Here is a 24,857-nt window from a genome sequence, read left to right on the forward strand (position 1 = left end):
GCGCCAGTGGTTTAAAAGAGGGTGGGGCGCATGTGCACTTCGTAGAATCGCTTCATCTTCCCTCGGATAGTAATGCCTGTGAACATGATGACGTATTTTTGACAGTTGTTTTGCAGACCGTTTTCGTGTGTGAAAAAGAGGTGTTGTGAAAACAAGCGTTGTGTGTGTAAACTGTCATAGTCGTACATTTTGGAGTTGTATTTGAACAAACACACAAAATCTCGTATCTGTAAACTGTCATGGCCGTAGATTTTGGGATCCAACTCCGCAAAATTAAAATTTACAAACAAATTCTTTGAATTACGTACGATTATTATTGACAGTGTTTTTATTCCATATTCAGTGAAGTTTCTGGGCAACAAAAACACAGCACTGAGCAGCACACTGAAGCTTGCCAGGAAGTCTAAAATATTAAAAAGTTGCTAACCCCAAGCTGTGGGTGCAAATCTTAAAATACACCAATGAAGGATTTCTCTGTAGTTTCATGAAAAATGATTAAGATTTGTTGATGGCATCAGGACAATTTTTTCTACTACAACATGTGCCTGCAAAAAAAAAAAGCTTCAGGTTAAGAAGGATGACGTTTTTTAAAACATATACGCAATCTAATAATGGATTCTTTCCCGTCGTCTGATCATGACCCCTTGGATATACACGTAACACAACAGAACACTCGTCATACCCTATGTCAACACACGCATACACACACACACACACACACACACACACACACACACACACACACACACACACACACACACACACACACATACACACACACACACAGTCAATGCTGTAACCATAGTGATTTGAGGCAAATGCGGAAAGTACATGACACATATAAATGCAGTGAAATCAAGACCCTTTTTCTGCTGCATATAGCTGCCAGAAAAGCACAATAGCTTTCACAGAGCACTCGATAGCTAATGCAGAGAGCTGATTTACTGGGAGAGAAGGAGGAAGAGGCATAACACGGCTGCTAAAGACAGAAATATGCATTTACATAGTCATTCTAGACTCAAGGGGTATTATACAACAGTTACAATAAAGCCAAAGAAGTCATACTTATTAGTTCCATTAATGTGATCCTTGATTACTTCTTACTTATTGAAAGACCCTTGTGCTTGACTATATTACACAATTCGAACCACAATTACAATCCATACCCATAAAGATCCTGCGAAGTTAAAAGTGCTTTTAGAAAGAAAATACAGACCACACCCACTAAATGACATGAAGAGTGATTGTGGAACGTTAAAAGCAGTAGCGAGAACTCGGAGAACTTAAGCTGGAGTTCTTTTTTTGGAGCTCTAAATAACCTAACCAACCAGAAAAGACTCATAGGTAGGTGTTGAATTGCAGGGAAGACGATGGGAACGGAATCACTAGTTGAGAAAAAGAGAGAGACACGAAATTAAAGGATGTTAACAAGGAAGGAGGCGAAGCTTCGGGTGTGGTCTTTCTCCCAACCATCAGATACTTCATATCTCCCTTCATTTAACTTCAGCTCTGCAGAAACACAAAGGATGTTTCCACAAACTCTTACAGACAGATTATACAAATATATCAATTTTAAATCATAGAAACACGCTAAAACTGACCTTAGACTTTCATTGTAAGTGAAGTTAGAGTCAATGAAATTAATGTTAGTTGTAATCGATATATGGTACCAATGCACTGGATAGAGACTGGGTTGGAAAGAAGTGGAGTATTCCTTGAGAACTAATTAAACAAGTGAAAAAGTGGCACATATAGAACAAAAGGTGATTTTCATATTTTCTACTCCTGTATAACACACACACAGACACACAAAAGAGGGTGTATGCATATAAATATATATATATATATATATATGTGTGTGTGTGTGTGTGTGTGTGTGTGTGTGTGTGTGTGTGTGTGTGTGTGTGTGTGTGCTTGCGTGCAGGTTTTCTTGCTGCAGGCTTCCTGATGAGAGGCTGTGTGTCTGGGTGATGCTGTTGCCATGCTGAGCCAGGCAGCGCCCGCCCAGGCCAGATGTGCCCAGCACAAGCCCTTCGCTGTCGCCACGGATACGCAGCCGGCAACCGTTGCTGTGGTGTAATGCAGCATCGCTGCTTTGGACTCCATCAGCTGAGCTCAAGAACACAGCCCAGTTAGAATACAGGGACTCCACAAGCACACGCACACACACACACACACACACACACACACACACACACACACACACACACACACACACACACCCCTACTCCGCTCTCTCTTCTTTATTTATTTCCTTTCAATGCATGACCTGCTGTTGTTGTTGGTAAAGTGGAAATAATGGCAGTTTTTCTCCTCACCTCCCTAATCTGATTATACCACACGACTGGAGGCCTCAGCCAAGGCTAAAGGATGCAGAGGTTCACACAGGCTTCTCATACACACACAAACGCAAGCAGTCAGCAGGCCATCTGTGTGTGCTCTGTGAGTTGTGAGGACAACGACAGTGCTGAAAGATCACAGTTCTAACGGAACCTGAGGCAATGCACAGCTATGTGTACTTTACTGCTCATATCCTGCTTCATAAAAAAGCATGTGGCTATACGAATACAGAATGAAATACAACAATGCTTTATAAGTTTGTTTTATTGACTATAGAGTATCATGCATGAAGTTTTGCTTGCAACAAAGGATATTAATTCTCCATCTGTTTCACAAGCTGCCTGCTGAGTCCAGGAGTGAGTCCGAACTGATTCAGTAAGAGCTATACAGCAGCTCAGAGTTGAGCTTTACTCGCTTGCTGATCACGTTACACAGTGTCATTTTTCATTCAAATTTTGCATCCTTTCTCCTCCAGTTTCATCTAAGCAGCTATGATTTTTTTTATTCATTTTAAAACACGTATATAAATGGCCATGAGGTGTTATGATAATTGTCCAAGGTATGTGTGAACTGATCACTAGATACACTAGACATACCATAGTGGTATTATACTATACACTTACACAAAGTGACCTACATGACCGGTAACGTCATCTATATGGCCGATAACTTAAATGTACCTAATAAAGAGATCAGTGAGTGTATATTGTTTCTGTTGTCTTCTGATGGTGATTATAGTAAATAAATTGCTTATTAGGGAAATTTCACTCAAAGTGCAGAGTTAATATTTAATAATCCAAACACTTTAGAATGCAAAAACGGTTGAAAAATCACAGCGATGTCTGTCTTAAAGAAACTAATAATCAGTGCCATGTAAGTCACCAAAATGTCAGGATTTACGTAGGATGAAGGCTGAGAATTTTCTTTAATGACGGTATCTCGATAGAATAAAAAAAATAAAAAATACGTGAATTTCCAAATATTTTGACGTACGTATTGAATTCTTAGAAAATTTGTTGCTTGATGCATTAAAACCTGGTTCAAAGAACAGACTGAATGTCTTCGTCTTCTGCGAAGCCTTTCTCTGTGTGAGTATGTTTTACTATTCCTTTCTGTTTCACTTTCCGCTTCAGCAAGCCTAGTTTCTACTCCATCCTCCACGTTTGTCATATGAAATTCTGTCAGATAACATAAACCTCACATCCTGGGCTTCAGAAAATTGAATTCAGTCTCTGTAAATGGTGTCATGCACTGACCAAACAGCAAAGATGTAACAGAGGTCATCAGTCTTCAGATCCTCTTTCTCAGGCCACAGCGCTGCTGCTGCTTCTGCTGCCTTGGCCATGAGCTTCATCGAGAAGTTCCCTCGGCTACGTGACGCCCTTAGTAATGAATATTCTGTGATTGAAGCTGGCTAAAAGGACATCCAATAGGATGTCTCTCGGGTTGCACGGGACACATGTAAATGAAAAGTCGGTCCTCTCATGTCTCTAACAATGCTGAGTAGATTCCGGAAAATACAAAGTCAATACCATGACAGGATCATTACTCTGAAGTCATAATTATCAAAGCCTTCCATCCACCATCCGTACAAGTCATTTAAATCTCTCATCACACCATTAAAACTGTAACTCACCCGAATACAAAGCGTTTATAGTTTTCATAATGGGAAAAGAAAAGCAAGATAAAGGGTTACGAAAAACAACTCAGTGATGATGAGGACAAATTCCTCTGTCTTTAGTCTGCCACAAATCATAACACAGAGTATTAGTACCTTAAACAAGCACTCAAAAATGTCCTAAAATTTCATGCTAATAAAGAACGTATTTGTGGCTGCAACAGTTTAGTCAAGGCTACTAGAAGACGTCTGAGTGAATAAGTGCTAGATCCTTACATCGAATCCTTAAAATATCAAAAAGTGACAAAACCCTCGTTAAGTTCTCGTCACCATGTAAGCCGTCATCTCTCCTTTTACTAAAATACATACTGTAGGTTGTACATTTCAGGTTTCAGATTGTTTCAACATTGCTCAAAGGGCATAATTTGAGTTTAGTTTAGAAAAATTCTTAATATGGGTGTGAAAAAAAAAATCAGCCCCAGTAGCGTAGGTTCTAACTCACTTTGCTTCTTGTTAATGTCATCACTGCATAATAGCGGGGGAGATGGATGGGCGTGCGGCTCTGCGGGTCTGCGCTATGTGATGGATTTTTAAAGGGCAGCCCGGCCTGATAGATCTCTCCGGAGAACAGAAGTAGCAGGCCTTAAAAGTTCTCATCGCCTCGATGGCTGAATTCCTCATTATGGCCGTATTAGCAGTGAGCGATGGAAGGAATTAATGAGGGAAAGCAACAGCCAAATAGGTAAAAAGCTAAATAATTAAATAACAGGTTTGCACAAACATAAAAAAGAAAATTGAGCCTGGAAGACAAAGATGTCAATTGTTCTGTCAAACGGTCCGGCTCAGGCGGATTGTAAATGTGCTTTATAAATAAAATTGAACTGAAATTGAATTGAATTGAAACGGTACTTTTTTTAAATAAACGGTTTCAAATCGTCGGCATGTTTCCAGTTGACGTCTTCACCAACCGGATCTCTCAGCATCTGAAATGCCTTTAGATATCTTCTTGTCTTGATTCTTCTTTCAAAGGCTGCAGAAATATAGAGGAACCGTGTCGGCTTCAGCAGAGCAAACCGCGACCACTAAAGAACAATAAAAGCACTTTATTTGATTTTGTAACCTTGATCATTCTGACAGACATACTGACTGGTGGAACCCATCAAATCAATCTATATGAAATTACCAGCGTCCTGCAGATATCAGCTCAGTAATAAAATCAGATCAGTAATAAGTCTGATCATTAATTTGGCCTTTAGAGACACTGTTCAGTCTTATGAAAAGATGGGGAAGATCCAGTCTAATAGCTCGGGTAGAGAGGCTCCGGTCTGATCGATAGTGACTGAGGAAGCGCTCTGAACTGACTTACACAGCACACGTGGAGAAAAAGTGGGTGGTTGCTATGGAAACCCTCAACATGCCTTTTGCCGAAGAGCATGAGATGTGTACAGCAGGCACGTTATTGTTGGCTGTTTCTTGTCATTCCAGCCTTAAGCTAAGTGGAACAAGCATCAGTTAAACCAAAGCATCAGCATAACCACAAATTCTACAAATTTAAGGTTAGAGAGTACTGCATCATGGGTACGCTGAACAATAAGCTTTACTGAGCCAAGGTTCCCAAAAAGCTGAATGTTTTTGGGTGTCTGAACTTTGTGAAATCTGACAAGACCATCACACTCTTATGCCTGACAATCTTTAAGCCCAATTCAATAATCTGAAATGTTACAAGAGCTCCAGTTAGGGATGATGGTAGGATTGGTATGATTTAGTTCACTAATCGGACCAGCGAGAATAAATAAAATGAGAAATCTGTGTAAGTCTATAAAAACTCCTTTAAGTGTCTAGCCCTATGGCTAATATCTGGGATGCTTCTGCGATGCATTTGGCTGAATAATTTACATAAATGTACATGACTGAATAATCCAAACAGAGGATCTGCTACAGACTGCTGCATCATGTACAGAAACCTACAGTTGCTGAATGTTTTTTATACCGCACCATATTGGCTTTATGAGTATTTCGATTGATCCCCTTCTTGGGTCCATATTTGAAACCTCTCAAAATGATCGAATCAACAAGACGCAAGCTCCATGAAAGTTTGAAAAAACATGATATGGTTTAAAAAAATTTTAAAGAAACATTCATCACTAAATTGACGCATTATGTTCATTTCTTCCACAATGTTTTGTTGGCTCAGGGCTGCTCTCATTCCAATCATTTCATCTCACCCTTCATTATCTCTTATCTCCATTTTTATCTCCTAGCCCTAAGTAAAAACACCCTAGACTCTTCCCTGTCTCTGAACAGAGCCTGAGCCACCAGGCATTGGACTAATGACCAGCCATCATGGCCCTGCACACCCCGAGCCATCTGGAGAGGAGGATATACCCCCTACGGTTTCTTTCCCAATCAATCACGCATGCAAAATGACACAGAATGTCATTCCATTCGTACAGTAGAAGAACAGTTATTAATGTATTCATCTGGCACCAGCTAAGTGAATTCATTAATACATAAATATTAGTTCTCAAATGACGGCTCAGTAGCCTCTGGGCTTTTATATATATTTATATAGGGCTTCCTCGAAGACTTTGAAGCTTTCGCTACAACTGTATAAGAACTGGTGTGTGTATACATTGTTCTGTTTCTCTCTACAGTGACTTGTCCTGTAGTCCTTATTTCACACTTTCACCACCCATCTGGCCCTTTGCTCCCAGATCAAGCAAAACACTTTCCCCAGGCTGATTGCTTCTCCTAATTAAACCCCAAATAAGCCCATCTGTTGAGCTATTGACCACAGCCAGTGCTCGGATTTTATTAGGCACGCAATATTTATCTTCCAGAATGTTCATGACGGATGGATGCATGCGATACTATATAAAGCTGTGGGAATAATGAGCTATTTTTGGCTTGAGATGTCACCCTGGCTCTGCGGTACTCCAAAGTGGTGATGCACGTCACGAGATTTTAAAACAAGCAGTCGCCCAGGACGTGTTGAAAATCAATATACAGCTGTCCTGACGGGCTCTTTGACTCTTTCCTCTGTGACGTAATCCCATGGGACAGTTAATGGAGAGGATAGCCCACAAAGCAGCTGTGGTGGTGCACAGAGGACAGGGATGGAGCGTTAGAGATAGACTGAACAACACCATGGAGGGGCAGCATGATGGGTTGTTGGGGTTTGCTGCGTTTTTGTGATAAAGAAAAAGCACAGAAGCGGCAGCAGGCCTTATAGAGGGGGGAGGGAGGACCAGAGGAGGCTAACACGGAGACAATACCATTGAGACCAGCCATCAGAAACACGCAACAGCCATTCAACAGTAGTACAGAAACAAAGAGCAGCTGTTCTGATATATATATATATATATATATATATATATATATATATATATATATAGATATATATATAGATAGATAGATAGATAGATAGATAGATAGATAGATAGATAGATAGATAGATAGATAGATAGATAGATAGATAGATAGATAGATATTTTTATCTTTACAGAGAGCAATCTTATATTTGGTCAAGATTGTCAGATCCACCTGTGCAGCTCAGAGGGTCGCATCTTTTTCTCTGTAGCTGATTGCAATTGTAGCTCATTTCCATTTTATATGCAACATTAATAATCCAAAAAAGTACAATTTAGGCTCTTTTTTTTTATTTCCAGAATACATTCAGATTCGGAATTCGTTTTGAAATCGGCAGTGTTTTGTGCTGAATTGAGGATTTTCTGGAAGCTAGCAGGCAAAGTGGGTTTCAAAGCCAGGCTGTTGCTGTCTCCCTGTGATCTCCAAGACAGAAAGCATGGTCATTGTGAGAAGAGCCTTGTGGGAAGGGGGTGCAACCATGACAACCAGCCACTGTTACCCAGCACTCTACAAACGAGAGCCAATTGAACGCTGGGAAAAAAGAAGACTTCAACCCCCTCAGATAGAAACACACAGACAAACTGTTCTGAAAGTCAGCGCGGCAAGACAGTCAGCCGCTGACACTTCACACGGGCTGCAAGACAAAGCGTTCTTTGTTTTAGTTCACAAAATATACACCAGCGGCATTTTTACACAAAAATGTAAAGTGATTTTTTTTTTTTTTACAAACATCACTTTATCACGGCAGTATTCATGCACCTGAAATTTTCCATTTTAAATCAGAGGTTTTCTCAGAATTTAGTTAAAATACAGAATCACAGAACACTCTTTATTGTACATGAGAAAAATAAAGCATGACCTGAAAACCTTTTGCCACACTGTTTGCTAAACTAGCGAGCTATCTTTGCAAAATGTAACCAATATTAGTATTTGTTCAACTTGCTTTGACTCATGGGACAGATTTGTACAAATTTATTAGATTTTTCCAAACGTTTCAGACACTAAAACTTTTCAATTAAATTCACTTACATTGCTTTGTTTTAAGTGAAAATTCTTAAAGAAACCCCAGTATAAGGACGAAAGATCTTCAACTTGACGTCTTCATGACAGTTATTTTTGCTAGTTTTTTTATTCATAGCTCTTTTCTTTTTATATATTTCTATAATTTGGTTATAAGTGCTATTGAAGGAGGCCAGAGGATTTCAAGCCCTGCATAAATGCTCTGTTTCACGCATTGCGGCTGTTTGTGGAACTCTGCCAGTATCTCCTTACAGGTACTATACATCAGCGTCTCTCTCTTCCAGCAGACCTTCCCTGGCTCGGGACTGGAATGTACATGCTTTCATGATGTCCCTGTCTTGCCGGGAAGTGTTTTGGAGGCCTGCAGCTTTCACAGGGCATCGCATAAAGCCCTGACCCCACACTCTGCTTCCATCTGTGGGCCTGAGAGGCTGCGTAGCTCAGCTACTTCCCTGCTTCATTAAAGAGCCACCCTTGGGAGGCTGAGCTGAAGGAGCGAGTGTGGCAGGAGAAAGAAGAAATAAGGGGAAATCTAAAGGAACCGAGTAACATGGTTTAATATGATGAGGTGTCACTGGGTTGTATAGATGGCTCATTAAATATAGTGAGTAAGGGAAAGAAAATGCAGGCTTGCATGTTCAATTCTGATAAACCGTTGCTTTATTCCCATACTGGTGTTGCTTTTGCACTGAGAACTCTTACTTGCACCCCCACCTCCCTCTTTCACCCTCATCTATCTGATCCCTTCCCCCAATCACTTTCTTTCTTGGTTCGAGTCTCTTTCGTGACATATGGACGATCCTCTGTGGTGGCGGCTCCATTTATTGTGCAGCGTTACTCTCGGCAGCTATGCCAACGGCTGTAGAACGCACTAAAATCCCTGACGCTAACCAGCCAGAGGCCTCAAGCTACAGTAAGATTCATTTAGAGAAGACAAATTTCCATCTGCACTAAAGTAATGTATTCATCCATTCCCCACATGGGCTCAGCCTTTTGTAGAGTAATATGTAAGGAATAAAACAGGACAGAGCACGCTGTTATAAGACAACAATCAACGACAACCCAATACAAAGCAGAGTTATTTACACCACACCTAATTCTTTGTTTTCTAATAACATCACATGCCAAAGTGTTTTATTCCTCTTATAGTACAGCAGTTTGTCAACAATTAAATCTATCATTTATTCTTAAACAGCACCTTATGCTCTATAGGATCAGATTTAATGTCCTAAAGGATCCATAAGGCAAGTTTTAACTTACTACAGTATAAACAGTTGGTCTGAAGTTTTTCCTCTTTCCTGAAGTTAATAAGGAAAAAATACAACTTGTCATGTTGCAGAGAAACCAGCAAGTGCGAAGCGTTCTGTCCCGAAGACTCTCCTGTGGTCGAAAACTTACTGCTACACCTGAGACTCCTTACTTATATGTTCAATAAACATCTTAAAGAAGAAGAAGCCTTTGTTATCGCCACATTACAGCACAGTGGAATTCTTTTCTTCACATACCCCAACTGAGGAGGTTGGGATCAGAGTGCAGGGGCAGCTACAGTATGATACAGCACCCCTGGAGCAGGGAGGGTTGAGGGCATTGCTCATGGGCCCAGCAGTGGCAGCTTGGCTGTGCTGGGCCTTGAACCCCGATCCTCCGATCAACAACCCACAGCCTTAACCAGATCCACCACCGCCCCAGCTCAACAAGCTATGTCTCTTTGTAAAATAGGATTTATTACTAGCATTCGCTTATATACAATTCCATGTGAATTAATTGTTACTATAAGAATAATAATTGAATAATAGAGAAAAAGGAATAATCAACACCTTTCTTACAACCAATAAGATTCAAGAATTCATCAATGAAGTGGTATAAAGTGATGTCATTAAACTTTGTCCCAGATATCATTAAAAGTTTAAATACAGTATGCTAATACAAGCAGAAACTTCTGAGTCCACAGCCAACTCAGATTAATAAAAAGCTTTTAGATGCTGAGATGAAGATCAGTAGTAGACGCTTTGTGAACATGGTTTAGGTTGACTGTGTAAATTTGCAAAATACGCATTATGTATTTTGCTAATTTACACAGTCAACCTAACTCATGTTCACAAAGCGTCTGCAGCAGCCTGTCAGACCTTCATAGCAACAGCTGACTGCTTTGAGGATTATGTCTAGACTTTGGTCTGAGAATGTAGGTGGATGTGTGCAGCTTAAGTCCTTGCTATCGCCTTAACACTCGACCACAGTGGACAAGCCCGGTCACACAAGTCTGGCTGCACCCAATCAACTCCAGGCCAGACGAGGCCTTTGGTCATTCAGGGCTTCATAACACACTGAGCAGCAAATGATTTGCAGCAAGATCAATAACTATACACTTGTTGAAAAAAAAAAGAACCTGAGCCATGTAGCACCCCTTGGGTAGCAAAGCAAAATATTGTGTATACTGAAGATGTCTTTATGTAAGTTGATGTTATGACTATTATATGATTTGAATCTCAGCAAGTTCTCCTTGACATCACTTCACTGTTATGTTGTCCCACAGTTCCTCAAGGTATACAGTGCATCGGCCGGGCAGTGGTGGCTCAAGCGATTAAGGCTTTGTGGTGCAGATGAGTTTACAACCCCCAGAAATACCAAGCTGCCATTGTAGGGCCCTTGAGCAAGGCCCTTAACTCTCACTGCTCCAGGGGTGCTGTATCATGTCTGACTTCCAATGTTGGGATAAGCAAAGAAAGAATTTCATGGTGCTGTAAATGTATGTTGGACGAAATAAAGGCTTCTATACACGATTCAGGATTCTCGGTCCTGGCACCAATAATAAATAGTGGATGAACTCCTGCGGACTCCTGAGGAAAACAGCTGAGTCACTGACTATCTGTAAATGAAGACTAAATACCTGCCTCTTTACCAAACACTTAAATGTAAAGAAATTCATTTTGTCTTGTTTTAGTTGCTGTACCAACTCATCATTTAAACTCCTCATTAGCAGGGCTTAAGCATGAAGGTATTATTAGATTGTGACCTATTTGTACTAGCAAGATCATTTGTGTTTGATGGAGACTAAAAAAGCACTTCTTCGGTTGTACAACAAAAAAGGTTAAAGCTACCATCCTATACTTGTCATAAAGAGGCTGATCCTCCCTTACAAAGGTCCTATATAATATATCAAATGTCTTTTTATGGCATAAAATATTTTTGTGCAATCACATATCATCCAATCATTCAAATACTCTCAAATTTTATGCTACTTTTTTTTCAGTGCTATTGTACAATGTGCTGGAAAAAAAAGACAGCAATATATCTTGAATATATACAGTTATCTAGTATTTTCTATTAAAAGACATAGTTTAGAAATTTGACTATTATTAAATGTTCTTGTACAATAGGTAGATTATTTTGCTACTTGTAAGCATTCATTTCTATAAATTATCTGACATATATTAAATGACGTCATACGTCCAATATAGAAGGAATTGCAGGAATTTGCTGTTAAAGGTAAATAATCAACAAAAACTTTCGAAAAACCAAAACCTCTCGTTCCTGCGGAATTTCCTGTGCGAGAAAACTTTACAGCTTGAATCCAGTGACGCTGGAGACTCTTTGCATTAAAACACAAATCCTCACGGAACATTTCACCACAGCAACAATTCCACAGTTTTTACATCTGCCTGTTTGCTGCAGCTGCCATACAAAACCCTAATTAAGAATAACATAAAGAAACACTAATGAATTTGAATGACCATAAATATAAACATTGAAGCTGTAACTACACTCAACTATTGATTCATCAATACAATCAATCAACCAATCAGCAGATCACTGGGCAACACACCAATGTGGTAAATTGGACACAATATGCTCTTCATGTCAGAACCACTACCAATCAATAGAATGTGTATCATGCATCATAAAAACCATTCATTCATTCTTTCTTACATCTTCTGTAGCACACACATTCACACAATGCAGGCCGATCCACCTACTGCAATGTTGTTGTTTTTTTTATTAAACTGAAAGAAACATTATCCAGGCTTGGAGAACATGAAAAACCACAAAGATCTAGCCGATTGGACCCGTGACCAGGTGTGAGGTGGCATTGGTAATCATTACACCATCTAGAAGAAGAAGCCTTTATTTCGTCACATAAACATTAAAGCTCAGTGAAGGTTGGTGTCAGAGCACAGGGTCAGCCATGATACAGCCCCCCTGGAGCAGTGAGAGTTAAGGGCCTTGCTCAAGGGCCAAACAGTGTCAACTTGGCAGTGCTGGGGCTCGAACCTTGATCCTCTGATCAACAACTCAGAGCCTAAACCACTTCAGCCTCCACTGCCCCTGTTTGGATAATTTTGTTTTTTCTTGAGCACCTTTTAAAGTTATCACAACATATGCCATTTGAAGCACTTAAAGCATCTGCACAAACACGATCGTCCTTTTGCAGTTTGAAATTCTTCGTTAGGACGCTGCAGGTGGCCAATAGGAGGCGCTGTGTTTACAAATAGCATGATGAAGAAGCGCTGCTTCAGGATACCAGATCTGTCCAAGCGCAGGACGCACGCACGCACGCACACACACACACACACACACACACACACACACACACACACACACACACACACACACACACACACACACACACACACACAATTCTGTCCATACCCCTTTATCTTAAAGCACATTTAATTTCAGTGCCAGCTGCAGTCGCGTTTGACGCACAATCCGGATTTAACGCATTAACCAGAACGGAGAAGACAGATGAAGTGACAAATACAGAGAGTAACTTCAAATAAATGTCTCATACTAATGACAACTGGATGTCAGCACGATGCAACTGAGTGCAAAAGTATACTAGAGATTACAGATCTGTCCAAACTGTCTAACTATAATGTCACCATGTGGAATGAGACACAGCCCAGCCGGTGCGTAATGCTCACAGCTGAGGATGAGCATCAGTTCAGCGCGTGCAGAACGCAACCAGAGTGCCTAACACACACACACACACACACACACACACACACACACACACACACACACACACACACACACACACACACACACACACACACACAAAAGCGCACGGACCTGTCTGTCCTTTGCCCAGCGTCTTCTCCAGCCGGTACGGTCCCACGTAGGACGCATGCTGAGCGCTGCTCTCTTTCCCCGATAAAGAGGACATTTTGGCTTTAGAGTGAAAGAGGAGCGATGCTTCAGCGATCAGCTGAGAGTCCGCTATGTGGGGCTTTCTCAAGGCCAGTAGGAGCAACTCCTTCCCCGCCCAGCTCTCTCTCTCTCTCTCTCTCTCTCTCTCTCTCTCTCTCTCTCTCTGGTGCGCGCTGCTCCATCTCTCTCCTCCTGCAGATGGCGCAAGAAAGAAACGTTCACTCATGGGTTGCCAGATAATTACTACCTATTCTCATGCCTAATAGTTTTACATTTATTCCTCCTGTATAGTCTTTAAGGCCACGTGTGAAATACACGTGTACACCTACTCATCACATTCATATCATATGTGGTTCTTCTCCAAACTGTTGCTACAAAGTAGGACCTGCACAACTGTGCACTATGTTTTAGTATGCTGTAGGATTAAATAGTTCCTTCACTGGAATGAAATAAATGGAATGAAAGTGATCTCCATGAAGACATAGATCTCCATGAAGACTATGTATGGTGCAGAAAGCCCTGACCTGAAGCCCAGTGAACACCATTGGATTGAAATGGAACCCCAGGTAAATTCACACAACTATGCTTTTTTTTTTTGGGGGGGCGGCACTTTGCAGCACTTGTACAGCACTTTGTGCAAGTATTGTAAATTAATATTTCAAAAGTCCTCTGAAAACCCTGAAATGAGTGCTAAAATTAGCATGGCATCATTAGCTGAATAGAGTACACCTGTGTGTAATAAAACCCCAAAGTTTGTAACACCTTAACAAAGAACATCACAAGCTATCAAACATAGCTGATGGAATTTCAAGATATCAATCAGGGTTTAGTTAAAGAAATATTTCAAATGTTAATTACCAAGTGAGAAAGGCTTTATTCAGAGAAGCAAAAAAAGTTCACAATAATTTTGGAGATGCTGGAGAGATCCAGATAGGAGAAGCTGTACACAGGACCACCATAATACTGAGTTTATTAAATTCCCATCTCGCATCTGATCTATGAGAGTGTCTAGGCAGTCATCAACTGCTCCTGGGATAAACACTGACCCACCTGGGTAGCGGCTGCTCTCTAAGGTTGTAATGAATAAACATGGAAGACCAAGCGCTCACTCAAAACCAGTAGTGAAGGTTTGTGTTTATGTGGCACTGTAAATGACCTGAAGAAGCTCTGTAATCTCTGACAATACTGTAATCAGCTTATTTGTACTATATATATAATATAATATATATAATATATATATATATATATAATTTCTTTTTTTTTGATAGATGAAAGTTATGGAAGATGGTGACACTAAACACAAACTCGTTTCAGTTAAAAATTCGGCCCAATGAGACAGGTACCATCAAAAGAATGTGCCTATTAAAGCAGCTGCCATCAGAATAAAATGCAGCTCAAGTGCTTCTTGACTCTATAATCTGACACATGGACAGTCAGATGCTACAGAGAGCACACTGGATCTGTTTCAATACCAGATTCCAAAGTAACACACTACAGAGTTGCAGAGCTCTTTTGAAGTCACAGGGAACATCTGCTCAGGTTGGAGCTCATGGTTCACTCACTGTCTCTTTCACTCTTTCAACTTCTTGTCTAAGAAAAGCTGCGATCTAGACAAGCATACTGTAAGATTGTTTGATTTAAAGGGGTAAGACAGGCACTGTGTGGACAACTGTGGTTCTGTTAAAGAAACGTTCAGCATGTTCTGGAAACTGTCCACTCAACAGATGACTCTATTAGCGAAAGGGTATTACTGGCTTGGCACATCTTCACCACTGGTGTTCCAAAGTTTCCATATGGGAGGGCACTTGTGATTATGTCTGGAGTTAAAATGGAGTCATCCTTTTTCTGCCTCCTAAGGCACACCTTGCACACAATCATGCACACTCCATGGTTTCTCAAAGGGTGTGTGTCAGGATTTGTAGTTTGACCTTTTAGTTACAAGTAAATTCTTCATTATTTGCATCTCCATTATTTGTGACATTTTGTCTGTTGTTTCAGCTCTGAAATACACAACTCCAGCGCAATCAATCATGACTGTTTTTTTTATGTGAAATGTGTCACTCTGTTGCTTGCTCATAGGCAAGAATTCCAAAACCCATTTTCTATTGCCAAATAAACATAAAGCCTAAAGACTGCATAACTTCATGAGTTACTGGTCATGAAGTTAAAAAAAAATCTTAATATTCTACTGAAGAACATACTGAAGCATCATATAATCCCTGTGGTATCTGTTACCATAGAAACAACATCTACAGTAGTTAACACCATTGATATTAATCGTGTGTGTGTGATATATATAATCAATAAAATCACCTGTTCCACAATTATTGGCATCCCTAACAATTATTCTGAAAAATTTAAATGAGGGGGGGCACAATGGCTTAGTGGTTAGCACGTTCGCCTCACACCTCCAGGGTTGGGGGTTCGATTCCCACCTCCACCTTGTGTGTGTATGGAGTTTGCATGTTCTCCCAATGCCTCGGGGGTTTCCTCTGGGTACTCCGGTTTCCTCCCCCGGTCCAAAGACATGCATGGTAGGTTGATTGGCATCTCTGGAAAATTGTCCGTAGTGTGTGTGTGTGTGTGTGTGTGAGTGAATTAGACTGTGTGTGCCCTGTGATGGGATGGCACTCCGTCCAGGGTGTATCCTACCTTGATGCCCAATGACGCCTGAGATAGGCACAGGCTCCCCGTGGCCCGATTTAGTTCGGATAAGCGGTACAAAATGAGAGAGATGAGAGAGTGGTTTTTAACTCATGTACAGATGACTCCCTGCCCTGCACAGTTTGAAGTTTTCCCTACTGTTAGTACACCTTAATGAGTTGAGCCAGATGTGTGTTTGTGGGCAGTAGAAAAAAAACTTTTTCTTTTTACTTTTTCAAACTGGGAAGGTTAAAGGACTGTAGAGATGTAAAATGAACTATGTGCAAGAATATCTATCCATCAAATTATTTTCTGTACCACCTAGCCTACACAGCCTGGAGTCTATCCCAATGGCCAAATGGACTCTAAAGCAGGGGACCCCATGAACATAGTGCCACCCATTCACAGGATACCATCACACTCATCTGTTCATCCCTGAAACACATGCAAACTCCACACACACAGGGTGGATATGAGAAGTGAACTCCCAATCTGAGGCAAACATGTTAAGTCCCGCAGTGCAAGAACACTGACAAGAATTTAAATAAATAAATAAAATTGTGTACTTCTTGAGTTATATTTATAATATGTTTATTCGTTATTGACTGTTATAGATAGATAGATAGATAGATAGATAGATAGATAGATAGATAGATAGATAGATAGATAGATAGATAGATAGATAGATAGATAGATAGATAGTTTCATCCTAAGTTCTGAGATTGCATCATGTACTGTATTCATTTGCTCTTCTTTAGTTAACAGTTTATTCTGGTCAGGTTTGCAGTGGCTCATGGGAATGCTGGGTAAAAGTCAATAATCTAGTAATAATGTAGCCCATTGCTGAAGCACCTTACACAAAGGTGCAATGAAAATTAGCCAATCCAGGAAGAAACCAGTGTTCCCAGTGGAAACATCTACAACTCACTGCATCAGAATTCTTATCATTGGTAATTGGACATGTACTATTAATGCAGTGGATGGAGATTGGATTAGAAAATGCTTGAATATATTTTGTAGCTTTAGGAATTCAGTGCACTTTGTAGCCAGAAGAAGCTGCACATTTTCATGCGATGTGTGTAACTTCAGAGCACTCATCACTCTCACTGTGTCAGCTCCAGGATAAACTTGATAGAAGGAGGCCAGTCAATCTTCCTCTCACTTTCTGTCAGTTTATCACTTTGGTGGCCAAGTGAGTCAATGTTCCAATTGTTCAGCAGTCCAAGCAGAACCAAAGTGTGATTTATTTAACCAGCATATCCCGATCATTCTTTGCTCTGTGTGCCAGACAGCTGATAGTGTGTGTACTGCTGTTGATATGATATGATGATATTCAGAATGAATAGGCAGTTTGGGTAATAATGTATCGCATGTCAGAGGCTTTACTCAACTAGGGGGCAGGGGGCAGTCATTAACCTATTGTAAAGCACTATAAGATTCGCATCACTTCCTCTGAATGCTGCTTCATCATCATCATCCACTGTTTGAGGTTCTGCCACTGCTGTTTTCAGGACAGGTTAAAGAGCCAGGTTAAAGAAAAATTGGGTTTAAGTTTTTTGTTTTGTTTTGTTTTTTTGTTTTTTTGTTTTTTAATGAAAGAGACTTCTGCAGAAAAGAATGGTGTACATGTATGGTGGAACTAGACTAGCCCGTGTTTGCATAGCTCTGCATAACTGGCTGTTTTTAAAGGCACGCAGTCTCCAAAAGTCCACGTTACGTTATAAACACAAGCTTTTATATGTGATTGAAGCATTCAAATACTTTAGCTAAACACACCAGACAAGGGAGATCCTGTAATCACTGCTGAAATGCTAATCTGTCTCACCTGTTGTCTGAGACATAGAGGCAAAATCCATCTCTTTGTCAGTTTTTCAATAAAATACCTCTATACAGAGAGGTCAGACAGAAAATAAATATGTGCTCCTGTCATTAATTCCTATTAAATATGCATGATTATAGGGCAAACAATTAGCATCTAAGGCGCAAGTTGTTAGCAATCAAGAGAAGACGCAAATTCTGGCAGGGATAATTATGCATGTGCTGCCTGAATAATTGCACAGAGGTAATGCAGAATGTTGTGTTGCAGTTCTAGTCCCTGCAAATCAGTGCAATTACATTAACCAGTTTCTCGTAATTACCCCCAATCCAGCAGTACACAGAGCTTTCCTCCAGGCCTCTGGCAAACACCTCCCACTCAGAACTCATTCCATCTTGATTTTAGGATGCTGTTCATTACTATCGTCATGTTCTATGTCTGTTATTGCTATCTTTAATTAGTTCTCATAGGCAGTGGCTTATATTGAATGCATTTTCAGTAAAGGGGGTGTTTTAAATGAACAATCAAATTCAAACAATATTATAGCATAGCGATATTTACCGTTTTCCATTGCGAAGGATTTCATTTGTAATAAGATGAGAATTTTGGGTTTCTTGTTTTTATGGTTTTCTACATTTCCCTTAATGATATACCTGTTTTACTGGTATACTGGTAAATATACTACATGTTACTATCACTAACATGTTTCGGCTATAACTCGGCGCAGCTATGCTGCATTCTGGAACATTTTAGTCCCGATGTTTGCCGTCTACGTGTCTTCTACATTATGTGAAATTTAACATACTTGAAAACCGATGTGAGAAAAAAGAAGCTGTTGCTCTTTTGTGTTTAGGAGCTAAGAGTGAAACCTGAGCATTATGCCATATGTTTGACAAAGCAGTCGTCCCTCTGTGCTGTCAGCGTGCAGCATAACTGCTAACTTCTCACATGAATAATGAAAATACAGCACCAACAAGCACATTAGTGCCAGAATCACAAGGCATATAAGAAATATTTCAGTAGAAACATATTAAATATGTTTCAAGATGGCGGGTTCCTTTAAGGGACATACTGTATTGACTCAGTGAGGGAACAAACTGCATTCTCCATCCTACTACTATAATGGAACCTGTCATCAGTGCACTTGTTCTTGGCTTCCTATAAGTGACTTCAGCTCCTAAGGCCTGGGCTGTAGATGATATATGGTTGCGGTTAAGCCCGAATCCTCCAACACAATGATCCTAGCAGCAGTGAGCAGACACATGGATTCGCCGGGGATACAGATTGGTCACTTCGGTCAAATCTATGTGACCTGGGTGTTTGCCTGAAAAAGCTTTCTTCGATTGAGGTCAGTAAAGTGTCACTGAGGGGGGAAGACAAGGAATCACGGACGGCGTGCAGCCGTCAGCCCGTCATTCCCTAGTCTCTGAGAGCCAATCACCTGACGCCTGAAAAACCCACTCAACGGGTGTCTCAGCTTCACACCCAGAGGCCAGTAAAAATCGACAAGGCCATGGCCGAACATTAAACCCCATAAATGCCTTTATGGCCTTTTGTGTTACATTTATGAGCTTTCTGTTGAGAGTTTACAAGCCTGATGTGCTACAGTGTGCCACAATATATCAAACACACAGCAGTCCCAATCAAACAGCTATGTTCTGCGCACACCCAGGAGGGTTGTAATCTGCTTTACTTATTATTTTTTAAAGGAAAGACATGGCAGGGCAGATAATAGATTACAAGTTGGACTAAAACAACACAAATTTAATTGAAAAGAAAAAAAAAGAGAGAAAAACATTAATACTAATAGATATGAACCAAATATTAACCAAAAATAATTAGTGGAGGTTTTTCTCAGTATTGCAATTTTTTTTTATTAGTTATTAGAATTATTCAACTAATATTATTGTACAAATATGGAAGCATTTAATTAAGGAGTTTTAATCCAACAGGAAACAGGTCCCCAGTTCTATCCCTACCTTGGGTTACAGTCTGTGTGGAGTTTCTCATGTTCCCCTCATGAGATTCCTCCGGGTCCTGGTTTCCTTCTACATCCCTAAAAACACGACAGAAGCTGGATTGGTTGTGCTAATTGCCCCTCGTTTAATATGAATTGTGAGTGTGTACTCTCTGTACACTGTACACTACACTGTACTCTCACTGTACTTCCCTACTCACATCCACTTATCCCAGGATTGGCTCTGGAGCCACTGGGAACAGGACAAGAATAAAGCTGATGTCAGCTAGATACAGCCTTGTTTTATACATTTCACTTTCGCCTAAATTTTATTTGAATAATAAAAAAATAGTAATTGGGCATTAATGAAATTATACACACACTCATATGTACAGATGTACAGTATGTGAATAAATACACAATCAAATTAGACATCTAGGAAAAAAGTGTTAAGGTAATAAAAACAATCTATTAGATATCGCCCAACTGACCAACCAACCAGTCACAGTTTAGTGACTAAAAAGGACAGATGAACAGATTGAGTGGCACACAGACCACAATGCTAAAGCTGCTGAAGGTTGTAAGGTGAAATCACGAGCAGTGACAGGCCCATTAGCAGCAGCGGCTCTGCTGACACAGGCCTGTCCACAAGCACCCAGCAAATTAGAGTCAGCATCTTCCTCAATCCCAAGCCGAGTCGTGCTTAGAGTAGCAGGAGGGGCTTTTCTCATCCTTCTGCGGGTTATAAAAGCTGATTAGAGTTGAAACAGTTGGCCGGTCGTCCCCTCCTTCACAGCTGCTGGATTAGAGGCCGAAGCCTGTCATCTGTGAAATGAAATTTTGGATGGCCGAGTGGGAAGAAGCCACATGTGGGCGTGTGAGTGTGTGTTAAGGGGAAAAGGGGTTTGAACAGAAGGCCAGCAGGATGCCAGATTGAAGGTTAAGGGTTCACAACAATATATAATTTTCAGTATATAATCAGATTTTGGACGAATATATTTAACGGCATTAACTTGGTATAGTCAGCCCCGCCTCTTAGGCTAGGTTATGGCTTACGAGTTGTCATGGGTAACACTCTGGACTGGTATCAGGAATTTTCTGCTGTGTCTCTAAGCATCTGCTATACTGCTAATATTTGAGGCATGAAAACATTTTAAAAGAATTTTTGTGGTTTATTTCATAATGATATTTTTTAATAAACATTCATTCATTCAGGTAAAGATAAATACATAGATCAAAAGATATCACAGAGTGTCAAATACAAAGAATGACACAAATGCAAGCATTTAAAAGCCCTTGTAGCTGAAATAGTTAAAATTTTTTGATTGGACTCCTAAACGTCCTGTCCGTGTACGTCCGACTGACAGAAACACTATAAATCATCTGAAAAGGGTCACATCACATTAATATTTATAGTATGTTCATGTTTATTCATGTTTAATTAGAATCAGTGTTAATAATGTCTTGATTCCCACACCCTTTGTGTTTGTAGTGTGTGTGTATATGTGTGTAATCTTTCAAGTGCTGGATCTTTAACCGATTTTGTTGGTGCCACAGGAAAAATATTCCATCATAACCGCCACAATTATTTTTTTTATTATGGCAGTAACAAAACCGTTCATTATGAGCACGGATCCAAAGATGGCTTTGCTATAAAGAACGATATCTTGGGGTCTTTGTTTTAAATTACAGCATTTCAGGTAACTCATTTTAAATAATTATTTAAAAACATTTAAAATATTTGAAACTAATTGGCTTTGATGAAAACAATTATTATTAATTATATATGAAGAATTCTTTGTTTTAATTAAATAAATCAGTTGGTCAGGGAACCGGGAAAAATGTCACCGAAAGCTTTTTAGCTAAATAAGGTAAATTTTAGATCAACAATATGTTGATATATATGTATAAGCTTCTCTTTATTCATATCAATCATCTAACAGGAAAAAAAGCATTAAGTGTCTATTAAAAACTACTATAGGCCAGAGCCTGGGGCTTGACAGCTTCATCACATGCATCGCATGCTGTAGACCTGCTGAACTTGTGAACCTCTCAGAATCCTGATTGAATGCACCCTAAGAATAAATCCCTTCAAAATAGGACAAAGCCTCCCACCTTCAGCATCTGATCCCACATCAGGGGAAGACGTAAAGCCGGTGTCATAGCTTTAGACCTCTGAGACTCACAGGTCTACATCTAACCTCAGCAAATCGCCTCTGGGGGATTTAGATCTTAAACAGAAACGGTAAAGAAAATAGAGAGACACCGCGTCACAAGGTTGAAAGCTGTACTGTCTGTCTCTCTTGATATATTGATACGTACGTCAGTAATCCTGACACACTGCCTGATTTCTTTCTCCAAACAGTAAGGATGTCTTTGAAATCACATTTGGAAGGAAAGCGTGCAGCACGTTACAAGAACCACGACTACAAACTTCATGATTTTAATTCAGTTTCTTTAGAGCGCTACATAGTAGAGTAAAGATTTAAGAAGAACCATTTGGATATTCCCTTTCCCACAACATCAGAGGATGAGTGCTTGCTTTTTCAGCCTAGTTTCAAGTAAACACATACATCAAAAATAATAACAACAAAATACAAACTGTACACAAGGCGATAACAAAAATAATTCCTGTTATATATAATTGACACGATAAAAACACTAATGGTAGTAATAATGTAGGTAAAATGAAAAATAATAATATTAATAATAATATTTATAAAGCTCAAGCCATGTTATTATGCAACTCATTATGTCACTTCCAAGATTTGAGTGATTTCTGTGTTGTAAACATACTGGTAACTATCAGACTGATTACGTCAATTAAATGAAAATCACATGAACGAATCAAAGCAAAAATATTTCCATGAACTTTTTTCCGATTACAGGTCTGACTGATGTTCTTTGTGTATAAACCAATCATGCAAAAAGGGTGCAAAAATACATTCAAGCAAATAAAATAATACACAATATTTGGGAATGTACTGTGTTATTTTTTTATGCACAGCCAGGGTGGATTAATTATGAGCCTTCTTAAATCCATTAGTATTATAAGTGCTTTGACTGATTTTCTGTGAAATTTCTTTGACTCGTATGTAATACAGTATGTGAAGAGGGCTGACTGTTCTAGAAAAGAAAAAAAAAAGGATAACATTTTTAAACCCGCTCCCATATGATTGTCAGAATTATCACTACAAATCATCTGAAAAGGTCACTTCATATTTATAATCATAGTAATGCAAAAAAAGTTATTTGTCTTCATTCCCATGCCCTTAAGATTGAAGTGGTATCTTAAATAAAGTGTGTGTGTGTGTGTGTGTGTGTGTGTGTGTGTGTGTGTGTGTGTGTGTGTGTGTGTGTGTGCGTGTATAAACTTCACCGACATGTCCAATAGTATAAAATAGCATCATGTTATATAAAGTGAAACCTACCACTTGTCTGGTTGTAGGTGAGGTGTAGATAATGCACTGATTGTAGAGTTAGATAGAATAGAGAGGACAGGACAAGGAGACAAGGAGACAAGTGTGGAGCGTTGGGTTGGTCAGTAGAGGTCGCTGAGGCCTGCGGTTTTTCTGGCTTTCTGCATCAAAGCGCGCAACTGGAACTGCTTCCTTGAGAGCAGTCGCACGTGCTACAATATAAACACAAACCAAAAAGTCATCAGTAAGCCAAAGCAAGGCACGTTTCTTATTATCCAGAAGGTTCCTGAGACACACACTGGGGACTAAACAGCTGATTTGTAATAGATAAAGGGGGAGACTATATATTATATTACACTAGGCTGGGTCTGTTTACTGTGATTTAATTAGCATAATGATATACGGCCTTATGTAGAATTAAAGATAAGCTCCATCCATCCATCACACACACACACACACACACACACACACACACACACACACACACACACACACACACACACACAGAGAGAGAAAAATCACACACACAGAAAAAGCACACACACACAGAAAAAGCACACACACACAGAAAAAGCACACACACACAGAAAAAGCACACACACACACAGAAAAAGCACACACACACACAGAAAAAGCACGCACACACACACAGAAAAAGCACACACACGCACACACACACACACAAAGAACACACACACAAACAAAAATAATACACACAATAAAATAAAACACACAGAAAAAGCACACACACACACACAAAGCACACACACACACAAAAAGCACACACACACACAAAAAGCACACACACACACACACAAAAAGCACACACACACACAAAAAGCACACACACACACACACACACAAGTAGCACACACACACAAGTAGCACACACACACAAGTAGCACACACACACAAGTAGCACACACACACAAGTAGCACACACACACAAGTAGCACACACACACACACACACACACACACACACACACGTAGCACACACACACGTAGCACACACACACACACACACAACACACACACACACACAAGTAGCACACACACACACACAAGTAGCACACACACACACACACAAGTAGCACACACACACACACACAAGTAGCACACACACACACACAAGTAGCACACACACACACACACAAGTAGCACACACACACACACAAGTAGCACACACACAAGTAGCACACACACAAGTAGCACACACACAAGTAGCACACACACACACACACACACACAAGTAGCACACACACACACACACACACACAATTAGAACACACACACACACACAATTAGCACACACACACACACACACACACACACAAGTAGCACACACACAACACCACACACACAGTAGCACACACAACACACACACAATTATAACACACACACACACACACAAGTAGCACACACACACACAAAAGCACACGTAGCACACACACAAAAGCCCACACCACACACCAAGTAGCACACACCACACACCACAAAAGGAGCACACACACACACACACACAATA

General features: G+C 40.1%; 2 protein-coding genes across 10 annotated transcripts in view; both read right to left on the reverse strand.

The window, feature by feature from the left end:
• Window positions 1-13,640, reverse strand: part of brsk2b (BR serine/threonine kinase 2b) — a 151,019-nt gene extending 137,379 nt beyond the window's left edge. For 4 of the 8 annotated variants that reach the window (XM_027136886.2, XM_047806851.1, XM_047806912.1 and 1 more), the window contains exon 1: window positions 13,418-13,640. In XM_027136886.2, the coding sequence (XP_026992687.1) occupies window positions 13,418-13,511 (94 nt within the window). In that variant the 5' untranslated portion in view covers window positions 13,512-13,640. The remainder of the gene's footprint in view (window positions 1-13,417) is intronic. The other 4 variants (XM_027136889.2, XM_027136888.2, XM_027136887.2 and 1 more) reach the window with 2 other exon arrangements.
• An 8,698-nt stretch (window positions 13,641-22,338) lies between these two features.
• Window positions 22,339-24,857, reverse strand: part of tsg101b (tumor susceptibility 101b) — a 12,594-nt gene continuing 10,075 nt past the window's right edge. Inside the window, exons 10-11 of one of the 2 annotated variants that reach the window (XR_003439171.2) lie at window positions 23,343-23,542; window positions 22,339-23,037 (exon numbers count right to left, since the gene is read on the reverse strand). Coding sequence is in view for 1 of the 2 variants with exons in the window: in XM_027137114.2 (XP_026992915.1) it covers window positions 23,453-23,542 (90 nt within the window). In the remaining variant the exon portion in view is untranslated. Of the gene's footprint in view, window positions 23,543-24,857 lie in introns of both variants that reach the window. The other variant, XM_027137114.2, reaches the window with a different exon arrangement.

The sequence above is a fragment of the Tachysurus fulvidraco genome, chromosome 1, assembly GCF_022655615.1.
Source record: "Tachysurus fulvidraco isolate hzauxx_2018 chromosome 1, HZAU_PFXX_2.0, whole genome shotgun sequence".
Lineage (NCBI taxonomy): Eukaryota > Metazoa > Chordata > Actinopteri > Siluriformes > Bagridae > Tachysurus > Tachysurus fulvidraco.